The sequence below is a fragment of the Parus major genome, chromosome 5, assembly GCF_001522545.3.
Source record: "Parus major isolate Abel chromosome 5, Parus_major1.1, whole genome shotgun sequence".
NCBI lineage: Eukaryota > Metazoa > Chordata > Aves > Passeriformes > Paridae > Parus > Parus major.
Genome location: NC_031774.1, coordinates 29260731 through 29274372, shown reverse-complemented (window position 1 = coordinate 29274372; position 13642 = coordinate 29260731). Strand labels below are relative to the sequence as shown.

The 13642-nt window shown below is 40.9% G+C and overlaps 1 protein-coding gene across 8 annotated transcripts in view; it reads right to left on the bottom strand.

Moving 5' to 3' along the window:
- PLEKHH1 (pleckstrin homology, MyTH4 and FERM domain containing H1) overlaps window positions 1-13642 on the bottom strand; it is a 54051-nt gene that overhangs the window by 20676 nt on the left and 19733 nt on the right. For 6 of the 8 annotated variants that reach the window (XM_015631309.3, XM_015631307.3, XM_015631310.3 and 3 more), the window contains 9 exons: window positions 11923-12006; window positions 10297-10378; window positions 6550-7556; window positions 4057-4135; window positions 3389-3477; window positions 2713-2863; window positions 1515-1654; window positions 1157-1267; window positions 489-575 (listed from right to left, as the gene is read on the bottom strand). In XM_015631309.3, the coding sequence (XP_015486795.1) occupies window positions 489-575; window positions 1157-1267; window positions 1515-1654; window positions 2713-2863; window positions 3389-3477; window positions 4057-4135; window positions 6550-7556; window positions 10297-10378; window positions 11923-12006 (1830 nt within the window). Of the gene's footprint in view, window positions 1-488; window positions 576-1156; window positions 1268-1514; window positions 1655-2712; window positions 2864-3388; window positions 3478-4056; window positions 4136-6549; window positions 7557-10296; window positions 10402-10938; window positions 11887-11922; window positions 12007-13642 lie in introns of those variants that run through there. The other 2 variants (XM_033515012.1, XM_015631314.3) reach the window with 2 other exon arrangements.

Genomic DNA, 13642 nt, shown 5'->3' with positions numbered 1-13642 from the left:
TGATTTAAAAGTGAATTCAGTGATGGGCTGACTTCTAATATGTTATAAGTCAAATTCTAAAAGGAATCAAACTATTCAGATGTTTCTTTAGATCCTCCTCCTCCTGCATGTAAAGTCAGGCTTGAGATCTTGTGAGAGAAGTCTCTCAGAAAGATCCTAGGTACTAGCTGGTTTTAATTGCTCTAAGAATCATTTTCCCCCACAGATTTCAAGCTCTAACTCCTGCAAAAAAAGGAAAGTGTTATGGTGTAAAACAGGACAAAAATACAAATTTCTTTCTATTTCAAAAGGGTATACTTGGGTTACAATTTAGCTCTTTCCTCATTATTAATCAGACTAACTGCCTGTTTTGTGCCAGGAAATAGAGACCAGATAAAATTAGCTCATATCAATTGAGACACACAGTACCATTAAGCCTGAATTAAGTGCTCCCTCACCCAGCTACTGACTGTATGGTTATGTGTAGGATAAAAAAAAGCAACACCTACCTGGAATGTTTGGGACCCTTCACCCCTGACAATTTGGCATGAAGAATTCAGCTCCAGCTGCCCTTGTGGTTTGCGGATAACATCACTCTGAGGAAAGAAGAGCAAACTATTTTTTCAGCAGGAAACCTCAGATGGCTCTTAGATTATTTAAATACAGTATAATATGCATGTGCAGGTTGGAGTCTGCATTTGTGAGCTGGCATGGACAGCCTCAGGTTGCCAGGTGAAATATGAGACTGTGTGACCCCATTGCAAAAATCTCCTCAACAGTGGTAGACAATATAACAAGGGCAGTGATAATAAATGCTGTCTTATGGTGTTCAGATTGGACATTATAATTAATAAAACAAAAGCAAGCCCAAACAACCACCAACAAACCAAACCCTTTCTAAAGGGGAAGGCAGTACAACATACAATAGGTATCAAGATGGTGGCTGAATTTCTACATTTGGAAGTTTTCAAGATTCAAGTTTTCAAAGATTCAACTGGACACCTTGTTAAGTGACAAGTCTATATATACCTTTGTTCTTCATTTGATGCATACAGTGAATCTTTCTAATGTTTGTAATGCTTTTCAGAATAGTGACATGTCTAACCAAAAATGTTTTTTCAGTATATTAAATTTCTATGAGCCTCTAGAGGGGAGGAAATGTATCCCAGTGACTTACCGGGGACTTGTAGTACATGATTTGTCTGTTTCTGAGAACAAACCATCGTCTTTTCCACGTCTTTACCTGGCTGCCCATTTTCAGCAAGTAGCCTGATTTCTCCATGGGTTCCTGGAGGGCAGAGCAGAGGGGAAAGGAGGTCATCTTGCACCTCTCAAATACACATGAAAGTGTGCTGAAATCAAGCCCAGATATTTGCTTCATCTCCCATAATTTTCTACTTTGTTAGTAGCAGCCATCGAAGATCATTTCACTGGGGAATTACTCAATATACTGTAGTTTCACTTCTCTCTTAAGGCCAAGGCTCTGTTTGCACCCCTTTGCAAGTGCAGCATAGCAGTTACAGTGCAAGACTTACAGTGCAGATTCCACCATCAGTGGAATAGGAAGATGTTCGCTGTAGCTTATGTTCTGGCTCTGAATAGTCACCATCCAAGGAGTAGGCATCAGGAGGGATGGCATAGTCACTCTCGGAGCTCAGTGAGGACACAGATACACCTGTTCAAAATAAAGTAAGGAATCAGAGTTGTGGCTAGACAAAGCATGCACTGAATATTGTACACTCCAAAAAAGTTTCTGCATTCACCATTAAGGCTTTTTTTTTTTTAATGTTCAAGAAGGACAAATCAGATCAGACTTTGGAAACTCACACCCCAATAACGTGACTTCTGAGGCCTCTTTTTATTTCCCTAGGAAGACAAGTAGTAAAAAGTGAGTTTTGGATACTGACAGTGAAATAAATATATTTCTGAATAAAACCAGATTAAAATATATATTTAAAAAAAAAAATCAACAGACTTCATCTGAAGGAGAGACAGCTTGTTTTCATCTGGGAACATCCATTATAAAGTCTTAACCCCTTCTGATTTCAACTAAAGAAAAGGCTTCTTCACTAGCAGTGGGGCTTTGCTTTCTGTCAATCTTTTACTACAGGTAAGAACACATTACCACATAGCAATGCACAGGCAAATCTGCCAATGCATCACAACAGAAGTTAAGACTACATGAAATAAGACTCTATTTTAGAGATAACCAACAAAATTTGGTAACAAATCTCTCTTTGGTAACAAAAATTCTATTCAACAACCAGTTTAGCCCTCCCAGCAGGCAAGAAAAACAGTCCTAATCAGTAAATAGTACCTGATGTCTCTCAAAGACACGTGAGATGTACTTACTGGTCAAAAAATTACCAATGACAAAGACAAAAAGAAATTATTAATGACAAAGACAAAAAAGCATTTTCTGCATTGTGTCAGTACTAGCTTCCTTCCATGGAGAAGTCACAGCAAAGGTAAGGATGATTGGATACACGATGAATTTGGGAGGGCAATCCTTCCCACAGTCTTAGTTTAGCCACTGCCTGAGTAGAAATCTATCAGCAGTAAATACCATCTACAAGAACAGGTTTCTACTGTTGATGTTTGCACACATTCTGGGAGAACTCCTTGTTAGCATCACTCTGGCTGAGCATTTGCCTGTCACTCATGATGGTGTTCAAGCCATCTTTGCTCTGATGACAGAGTTCATCCTGCTCAGCAGCAACACTCCCACTTTACCTCTCTTCACAGCACGAGGGCTGCCTGGCATGCTAGCTTTCCTGTTCTCGGATCCAGCAGTTGAAGTCCTGAAGCTGGCATGGGACCCACAGTCATCATCAGAGCCTGAAGACTCATCTAAGAAAGGCACATTGCTGATCTGTGTGGCTTTCTGGAAAACAGACCTGTATGGTTAGTGTGTGAGAGAAGAGTTTCACCAGGATAATAATTTCCCCAGGATAATCCCCCCCTCAATCAGGAGACAGAGCAACCCGCATCCTTCATTTCCACACTGCCTTGGCCACTACTGCCCCGGGGTTCCTCAGTTCCTCCCTCTCTAATCTGAGAACTTCCAAGCTGGACTCCCTAATCTGATCTGTTTGGGTCTCCTCTGGTTACACCCTCCTACTCTTCCATGACCCTTATGTTTCATTTCATTCCTTAAGCTACACCCACTGTCACCTCTAGGTTCCATAATGCACACTGCAACTTTCTGGACCAAAACTTGTGGCAATGTTCTGTGTTCTTAAATATATTTAACATTTGCTACTCTTTCTGCATTCTTTTGATGTCCAGTACTTCCTGACATTCTCTAATTTTGTTTCCTTCACTTCACAGTTCCATCCTGTTTTGTCTCAAATTACTAGCAGCCCTGGACCATGCTTTCCACAACAGGAAAAGTGAGGTAACTCCTTACCCCCTTCAGCGTAGTGTAGACTGGCACTGTGACATTTCTGTAGATGAGATAGGTAAATGGCCCAGAAGCTGAACACGAGAAATTGGAAACTGGGGAAATTCAGAGAAAGCAAGAGAGCAAATAATACAAACTGGTGAAAAGGAGGAGGTTTTAATGGAGAAGCACATGGAGAACTACCATCCTGGACAGTCTGACTTCAGAAAGGTCAGGAGATGTGTTATTAATTCCATACAATTCCCAGAGAGAGCTGCAATGTTCCCTTCATTCAGCCTGTAAGACACATTACCCACCCTGTGCTCCCCATGGTACAATGGCAATCTGGTGTACCAGGTACAAACAGAAAAAATCCCTAACAGGCAAAGGTGATGGTGAATCAGAAGACTGAAAACAGGCCAAAGACATGCAGAGGCAGAAGACTGGCTGCAAAACTGATGGAGGAGATAATGGAATCCCTGAAGATATCCCTGAATATAGAGGCACAAACAGCCCAGCACCAACCATCCCCAGAATTAGATACATCCTCCTCCCTTCCTTTAGAGAGGCTACCTATGAGGTCAAATTTACTTTGAAAACAGGCAAGGAAATGAAGAAATGTGAACAGCCAGAAGCTCAGGTTCCCCACTGTCACCATGAACTCCCTCTAAGAATGGATCTAGTCTACAACTTACAGCAGCTGGAAGTCTCATTCACCATGGCCATTTCAGACACCCTCATGCCAGACTCGGCCACAGCATAGATTCGGCTCTCCTGGAACAAAAACACCACAAACAACAATGATCAGGCAAAAATGAAATTCTTACAGACAGAAATGCCCATGTCACAGAATCACACCACAGTCACACCTTGGGGCAGGAAGGAGGGGCTCTCTAAGAGAGATAACTGAATTCTATCTACCCCATATGTTGCTTGAATGACCACTAATGGAAGTGTGTTACTGTGTGCAAATTCCCAGCTATAGAGGTAACATCCACACACTGGAACACCTACACAGAATTATCTATAAATTACTATATCACAGCGTGGAAAGAGATGTTTTTTTTTTCTAAATTATAAACAATGCATTAAAATTAATTAAGAACAGCCCTATACCAGAACAATTCATTGAGTCACATTGAGGCACAGGATGCCCATTCTGTAATAAGAGAATGAAAGCAATGCCTGGAATGATCTCAATAAGCCTGTGTCTCAGTTACAACAACATACAGAGCTTTCAGTTCAAATGATCTCCAAGCACTTCATGAATTGCTAAAAATTCCAGAGCAGGAACCCAACTCTGTATCTAGATGCAGAGTTATGACTAAGACATCAACCAGTGTGAAATGGATAAACCTTAAATCTCGGAAATCTCTTGGTGTTCCTTAAAGCACACAACCAAAATTCACTATGAAATAATACACATAATACATATACATGAAAATACTTAAGATTGCAAAGTCAAGTACACCAAAAAATTTTGTAAGACATAAGAATTAACAATGAGTACTTGACTTCGCAGTTTTAATAAATCATTTGTTTGCCCATGCCTTTAAAAAAGCAAATTAGAGTCATCTTTTTTGATACTACATTGATTTTCACAATGTTTGTCAGGTTGGCCTGTTTGAACCTAGTTGGTGGAGTCTCTTAGGAGTCAGTACTGATGGACAAGGAATCCATCAAGACTGAACATTCTTCAAGAAGGATATCTTTAAGGTGCAGGAGCAGGTCATCTGAATATGTTGAAAGATGAGACAATGAGGAAGACCAGCCTGTCTGATCAGAGAGCTTTGGCTGAACTCATACTTTGTGACCTTTGGATGAAGGGGCAGGTGACTCAGGAGGGCTACAAACTCACCATGAAATTATGCAGTGAAAAAATTAGGAGGACTAAAGCCCAACTAGACCTTCATATGGCTACTGCAGTAAAAGACAATAAAAGTCTTCTATAAACACATAAGAAAAAAGAAACAAATAGAATATTAAGAAGAAACAAGTAGAGAATACATGAAACAAAAAGAGAATCTCCATCCTTTATTGTATATGAGTGACAGTGGAAACAGTGACAAAGAAAGAGGAAGAAACAGAGGTAGTCAATGCCCTCTTTGCCTCAGTCTTTGATGGTAAAACCAGTTGTTCTCCATGTAGCCAGCCCTCTGTGCTGGAGGACATGGATGTGGAGCAGAATGAAGCTCCCATAACCCAAGGGGAATGCCCAGTGACTTGTTTTTCCACCTAGACACACACACAGGTCTGTGGGGCCAGGTGGAATCCCCCTGGGGGTACTGAGGAGCTGTCAGAAGAGCTCACTGAGGCACTGCCCACCAGTTACCTGCAGCCCTGGTCACCCAGAGAGGTCCCAGCTGACAGGAACCTGGCAAACGTGGCACCATCTACAAGGGCCAGAGGAGGATCTGGGAACTACAGGCCTGAGATCCAGACCTTGGTGCTGGGGATACTCATGGAGCAGACCATCCCAAGTGCCATCACACAACACACGCAGGACAACCAGGGGACCATGCCCACACAGCATGGGTTTGTGAAAGGCAAGTCCTGCTTGACCAACCTGATCTCTTTCTATGACAGGTGACCTGTTCAGTGAATGAGGAGAAGGCTCCTTTTTCCATCCTGAACAATTCTAGGACTAAAAAACAATTCATCTATCTGACCTCACAAGTAACTAAGAAAAAACAACATGACATATATATTCACTTTATCAAAGATTGTCACAAAATTTTCCTAACAGCAGGAGCATACCATGAGATGGGAACGCTGAGATCTAATCCATGTATCTATTCTAGTATCCACATCTTTTTCTCACTCTGGAGCTATTTGATCTGGTCCACTGCATTTATGATTAATTTTTCTATCTTAAACACAGACAACAGAACTAAGGATTAACTTTTGATGACCCATATAATGATATACCACAATGCAGTACATTTTCATTTTTATTCCTATGACTGTTTTTTTAATGGACTTTTTTTCCCCTTATAAAGAATTAAAACAAAAAACTGTCAACAAAACCAGCATGCCCCATAATCTCCAACTGTCTGACTTGGTGGCTCAGGAATGTAACCTGTGATGTCCACAGGTAACAATTCCTTGAGGCCAAGAGCTGTTGTAGCCTAACTATGGGGCACATAGATTAGCAGCACTTCTCATACTGTTGCCCTTGCATTTCTTACCCATGATGGGAATCGGTGCAGTGGTGGTGTGGGAGGTTTACATCCCAGGTCAAGTGTGCCAGCCTCAGAACTCACAGCTTCTCTTTGCTCTGCAGGTAAGTGGTACATTCCCTCACATGTTCCAGCTTCTCCCCTCAGCAGGCCACATTCTGTCTCCATCTTCTCCATTACTCCATCATCATCAATGTCTGTCTCCTCCACATGCCCACAGCTGACTGGAGGGTCTGTTATGGGCTGAAAAGTGCTAGTCTCTAAGTGCATTACATGATGGAAAGAATTAGCCCCTGACTGTGGTTGGCTGTGATGTCTCTTGGCTAGTTGGATACTGTCTCTTGGTGTATTGGGTGCTCGTATTTTTGGAAAGGTCATACTAGTCCCAAGGCTGCACTCCCTCCCTGGATAGAAGGAATGTGCTGTAATAGCTGATGTTGATACAACCAGAGGTGGCTCAGCAGTTTGGAGATGGCCCTCAAGCATGCTCATTATTTCTCCTGAGGAAGAGGAGTCCAGCCGGTTAGAGTGGAATCTGGCACTCAGATCATCAGAGAAACGGGTGCCATCCAAACCCACTTGTTGCAAGGTGCTCACAGCACTACTTCCTTCCAAAGATGATTGGAAAGTCAAAGCCTCAAGAATTCGTGTGGTCTCAGCTGGGGGATCCAGTGATATGGGACCAGAGCACCCTAAACCATGTTCAGGACTTATGGCTGGAAATACATTTTTCTCTGTGGAGAGATTCCAGCTTGATGGGTCAGACATGAGCTTCAGCATGCTCTGGGAAAGCAGAGGTTTATCCTTGCCATTCTCAGTAAAGGTGTCATTGGCGAGGACTATGTTTGCTGAAGAGAGGACATGTTTGGAAGGTCCTGTCTGACACACCTCTCTGAAACCAGGTGCAAGGAACACAGATTTCTGGTCTATCTCCTCAGCAAAAGAGGCCTGCGATGCTCGGGGCTGCAGGGAATCACAGCTCCAAAGAGATTCAAAGGGAGGAATACTGGTCATATCTACAAGGAAGGAGAATATACGGTTAAGGCATTCAAACACTTCAATGTCTTCAGTGTTGCTTCCTAGAGTAATTCAGTTGTATTTCAATAATACCCTGGCCCGTTTAGGACTATACAGAATGGAAAGGAGATAGCTGGGCACAGTTATAACTAAAGTACTATACATTTATATTTGGGAATAGCACAGAAGATATGAATAGGAAATTATTAATCACCGTTTCTGACAAAAGTAAAATTAAGGGGCTCCTGCTGAAATTCAGCAGCACATTTGAAATTTATAGAAGGAAGATTTTTTCACAGACAAAAAAGAAAACAGAATGCTGCAGACAGGCCAGAAAAAGTAATGTATCAGTAGTATAGGAGCTCTGGCTTAGGAACTTCCTAAACTACTGAGAGCAGAAGATGGAAGTGCATATGGAAAGAAGGACGCCTTTACTTGCATTATTTTGTATGGTCCTTCCTAGAATGTGAACAGCCAGCCAGGAACTGGCCTAGGCAAGCTTACAGTCTAAGGCAATACTGGAGTTTTTATTCTTACCTATATAATTATGCCTCCTCTCTTAAAACATGAGAAGGAAGTGCACCTATCCACATGACACTTTGGCAAATACATCAAAGTGGCCAGACCACTGTTTAGCATGGCTTTTGGCTTTAGTGGACCTACAGTGATTTAACTCATCAGATCATCTGGTATGATTCCATCCATTCCCAGGAGCTTCCAGCAAAGGTATGGAGACCTTCTTAAACATCACAGCAATTGGGGAATTTACTTACTTTTCAAGAATTTCCCTGGAGCTTTTTGTTATCCTTTGTGCTATTTGACCCACACAGTGCGTTATGTCATAAAGGTTTATAATAGATACTTACATGGTCTTGCTGTAAAATCTTTGAGTTTTTTAGTTCTTTAGTATTAGCTCTTTAGTATTTTGGTTTTTTTAGTTCTTTCCCTGCCCTTCCAGTTGCTATGTCAGAGGATGACATAAAAGATAGATCCTAGATTGCCTCCATTGTCATTTGTCTACTTAGTACCTTAACTTCATAATTACTATACTTTCTTCCTTTCCATAATTATTAAAGATTATCTCACTTCTATAATTTCCACCAAATAGCAGCTTCAGAATATGAGAAAGTAGGGGTAAACTTGGAATGGCAGAGGATGTTTGATTGACCTTGGCATTTATATTTATTTCAGCCTGACTGAAAAAGAACCAAATCATTAGATGCTTTGGAAATTGCAAAATATGAGCAAGCGTGACTCTGCAAAGCCATTGCTGAAAATGCTGCCTGAATATCAAACTCCATGGGTATTGCTTAACCACCCGTGGGATTTACAAGGAAATAGGAACAAACTGAAGACACAAAGTAACAGAGGGAAGAGCAAACAGCAGAATAAATTATTGTTGACAGTGGAGAGGATGAAACCTGCTCTTGGAAACAGCTGAGAAAAAGACAATGATGAGAGCATGACCTTGGCACTTGATTCACAAGGAACTGAATGTTAGCAAAGCCAACACATAATAATGGCACACATAAATCCCGGCACATATTTTCCCCTGACCCTAAGATAAATCATTAGTGTAGACTGAAAAGAAGCCATTCATTTTAAATATTGCTGGTATTTTTGCAGCTTCCTAGATGTGACAGGAGATTAAGAAGAAGAAGCTGTTACTATTAGCATAGCAAGCAAGAAGAGATTTGTCTGTCTGCAGAAGCCTCTGACTTCAGCCTGGCATAGTGAGACTAGTGAGGGGTAAGAGGAAAGGGCAGTGCTGTTTACTGCCCAGAGAGCTGGGATCCAGGGAACACTTAATACCAGATTATTAACGCAGCTTACTAGGCATTCTCTTTTTGTGAACAGTCAGAGCCAGAGGGGATGAGAAAAACCCAGTCATAAAGCATTTCACTAGAAATGTGGTGGGATTTAGATGGAATTTTGCCCTATTCCTTTGCTGTGGAGTAACAGGAATGCCAGAAAGACTTCTGCAGGAAAGAAATGTCCACTGCCCGCATGCCCAGTGAAGTTCTGGAAACTAGCTCATCTTACTGTGACTAAATCAAGCTCATTAAAAATAAAAATTAATAAAATAAAATATAAAAAATAAAATAAAATAAAAATTAAAATTTGAGAGAAAATTTCTTTTTCAAAGTATGTTACAACAAAAGGTGCTGCATTCAAGCCTGGAGACCAGAGTTTTCCACCCAGCCACCAAAAAACTGCAAAAACTCGAAACACCATAAGGAGCTTTCTCCAACCCAACCTGATAGCACAGAGGAACCCAGCTCCTAAAGGCAGACCAAAGAGCTGCTGCCTTGGCTCAGTTACTCAGCTCACATGCCAGCAGAGGTTCTGTGGGGATGAGAAGAATTCACATGTGGAGGGGTACACTGAAATACATCAGGGACTTCTCTCCCGCAGCACTGAAATGAATGCAGAGTTCTACTATGTATTTCAATGAATGCTTCTAACTCAGGAGCTCAGTGGCTTATTTTAATGGCAAATGCAGATTCTAAAAATAAAAAGAGGAGTCTGTACTCATCTGTTGGTGGGAAAACAATTAAGAGTGAAGGCAGGTAAGCATGTTATTCCCATCTTAAAATGGACCTGGCTAAGATGCAGAGCAACTCTATTGCCTGCTGTCACAAGTTTTAATTTCTGACAAAATTAACAATATGACCCAGGAATGCTCACTTCCACTCCTGTGGTGATTATCAGGCTACAGCACAAGCTGAACACATTTACCTTGCAATGTATCCTGAAGAGTTTCAATTTGCTCCATCAGTCTCTGATTACAGTTTTTCAGGTGGTAATTTTCTAGCTCAAGCTATGAAACAAGAATAATAAAAACTGAAAAATAATGCAAAATTGTGAGCTTGTGTGATCCGCTACACAGAACATGCATTCATCTTTATCACTTTCAAGTTTCTTTACAAGGAAAAAAAAGATGGGTCTACCAGTCACCTTGAAATCCTTCTAGTCATCAACATCACTAGACAACCCACTTAAAATATTTTGCTGTGCTTTCTCAAACACCCTCTGTATGAACTACTGGCACTTCTCAAACATATATTTAAATTTACTTCCCTGCTATGCCTTATCATTTACTCCTGTTGCAGAAATAATGCTCATGAAAGAGAGAATCAAAAGAAACATTACCCAGAAGGAGTGTTTTTTCCATCTCACCCTGTAGGTAGTAAAAGAAGATCACATGGATCCAGAGGACCAAAGAAAAAAGCAAACTAACATTAGGGTGCAGTTATATTTCCAATTAGGGCATGAGAGATTCTTTGCAAAAATTTGCCTTATGCTTTTACTTGAAGAGTCTCAGCATCCATTTTTTAACACAGCAGTGGTACACCCAGACTTCCCTCTTGAAGGAATCACCTGTGGTGCTGTCTCATGTCACCCAACACAGATGCCAAGTTCTCCAACTGGCGATGATTCTCTAGTGCGTGCAATGCACCTGGAATCAGCACCTGGCACAAACCTCCTTGACAGTAAAGACACAGTGTGAGTGTATGGTCCTGGATTCACAGCAGGTCACACCAAATCAAACCCTCTGCTTCCTCCCTTGTGCTGCACTAATCAGTAACCTAAATGCACCTTCAGTTATCTTACACAGGGAAGAGAAGCAGCACTGCAGCTTGGTGGATTATCTAGGCAACCTAATGACATTATAAAAATCACAACGTAACATAATTGGTGCCCACAAAGACAGCTTCTCCCAACTCTAACAAGCTCCCTTTGTTGTAAACTTGGAAATACATGTTTTTTAACTTGGAATAAAAGACCAGACAGCCCACTCCCAGATGGAAACTACTACTCCATCTTTAATACTGCATGCTGACCCACTGCTGTCTTTGTTTTTCTAGAGGGTAGGCCCAGATAGAGGCATAAATCCACAGGATAGATAGAACAGAGAGGTCAGAGATGAAAAATACTACAGAGTAGTAGTATTTCCTACAGAGTAGGAAAACAGCGTTAGTCAGAGATTACAAATTATAGAAGAGCAAAGGACACGTTTGTGTAACAGGTGATCTGTCAGAAAAGAACAGGAATCGCATCCAGAGAAAAGAAGGAGAGGTAAAAGAAAGCTAGGTGAAAGCCACTTGTGACTAGTCAATCTTCAGAAACTGCTTTAGGGCACTGGTGACTTGACAGTCATTTCTAGTTTGCCCAATAACGTAAATGGCCCTTGGTAAGAGTGATAACCTCAGCCCTAAAACTGAGTATGTGCATGGCCACACAAGCAGAGTGCCCCTGTGGCAGATCGGCTGTCCTCAGATTCTTGTCCTACATAGGGACCCCATGGCAGTGCAGCCACTGTACCTACATGCCTTGAAACCTGGCAGAAAGCCAGAGACTTACCTCCCTGAGCTTAAATGTTACCCACTCTTTGATCTTGGCAGCTTTCTCTTGAACAATTTTGGCTTCCTCAGTCCTCAGCTGTTTCTGTGCCAAAAAACCAAAACCAACATTAGACGCATTAGGAGAGTACAACTAACTGTTCTCAGTGAGTTACTGCATCAGGAGTGACTGAAACAGAGAAGCTCCCATTCCAGACATAAGATTTAAGACTGCTACTTGGATACAATTGTTCAGCTGGCCTCTGGAAAAAATCAAGCTCTAAGTTGTCTTACACAGTCCCTAGAGTTAAATTCAGAGGATTGTTTCAAAAGTTTGTTGTGGAATAGCAAAATCCAGGTCAGGTAACAACTGGCCACCTACCACTGAGTAGAGTCTGCAAGTTTTTGTTTCAGATGGTTTTGCAATGTTGTTGTTTGCTGTTGAGCATCTGTACTGTTCTCCCAGCCTATACACATTATTGGCCAAAGGTAATAAGAATTTAGCAGTGTCTATAACTGATTCATAAAACATCAATCATTTCAGCCAAAAGGGATTCAGTTGCTGTAAGCATAAGTCTAGAGCAGAACCTTTCAAGGTGCACAAGATGCAAATACCAACAACATATTTAATACAAACATGCAATATTCTTATTGAGAAAGTAAATTAAAAAAAAAAAGCTCCACAACCTGACCTTGAAAAACACTAAGATCTGCTAGGAGGATTTCAGATGCTATAAGTGGTTGTATTTTTACATATTCATTGGAACAGGTTCTAGTCCACACAAAGGTGTTATGGCAATACTGCTGATTTGCACAATGACCATTGTTCCCCAAGTATCTGCCTGGGTAATATTGCTACATAATTTTTGCAGCTGTGTTTTCTCAGCTGTGCTTTTAACTTTTCTGGAAATTTCCTTTGAAAGATGCTGAATTAACACTATGATCACCTGAAGCTTTCTGTTCTGCGTGGGTTCATCATAAGCAACATCAAAGAAAACTCTTCTATCTACATAGTGATTTTAACAACTGCAAGAAGAAATCAGTTCTGGGAACAACGGAGGGAAGAAGAGAGGAGGAAAATATGCTTCCTGGCACATCAGCCCTGGTTTCTCCAATTAAGCAGCAAAGATAATGCTTGCTGGTAGCAGCTGATGGTTTCCCCATTATATTGCTTTTTCTGAAGCAAACAAATATCGGTAATTATAATTATATAAAATATCAGTCCTTCCCCTCACTTTAAATTTTTCACACTGATAAATAGATCACACAAAATTCCTCACATTTTCACATCACTTTTAATCACCACATGCTATTTATCACTACAACTGCACATTTAAAGGCTCTTATTCAAGTATGCTTGCTGACTTTAAAATAGGCACTAGCAACATTATAGGCAGCTGTAACATTTGTAGCTGAGCATAACAAAATAAAAGCAATCAAATCAGATGCTTCAAGAAGAAGATTTATTTAGATTTTTTTTTCCTTTTATGTGACTGTGTGTTCCTGATCATCACATCTCAAACTCTGCAGGAGTTAGAATACTAGATATGCCTAAAGGACTGAAATGATCTGGCACATATAGCAAATCTACCATCTCTGAATATCCATCACATGGAAACTGGCTTTGAATCTCTAATGACCTGGACTTGTCTGGGAACAAGGTCCAAAAGGTAAAAGATTCAGATTATTACACTATATGGTGAAGTGCAATGCCAAGATTTTATTGAGGGTTCTGAAGTAGA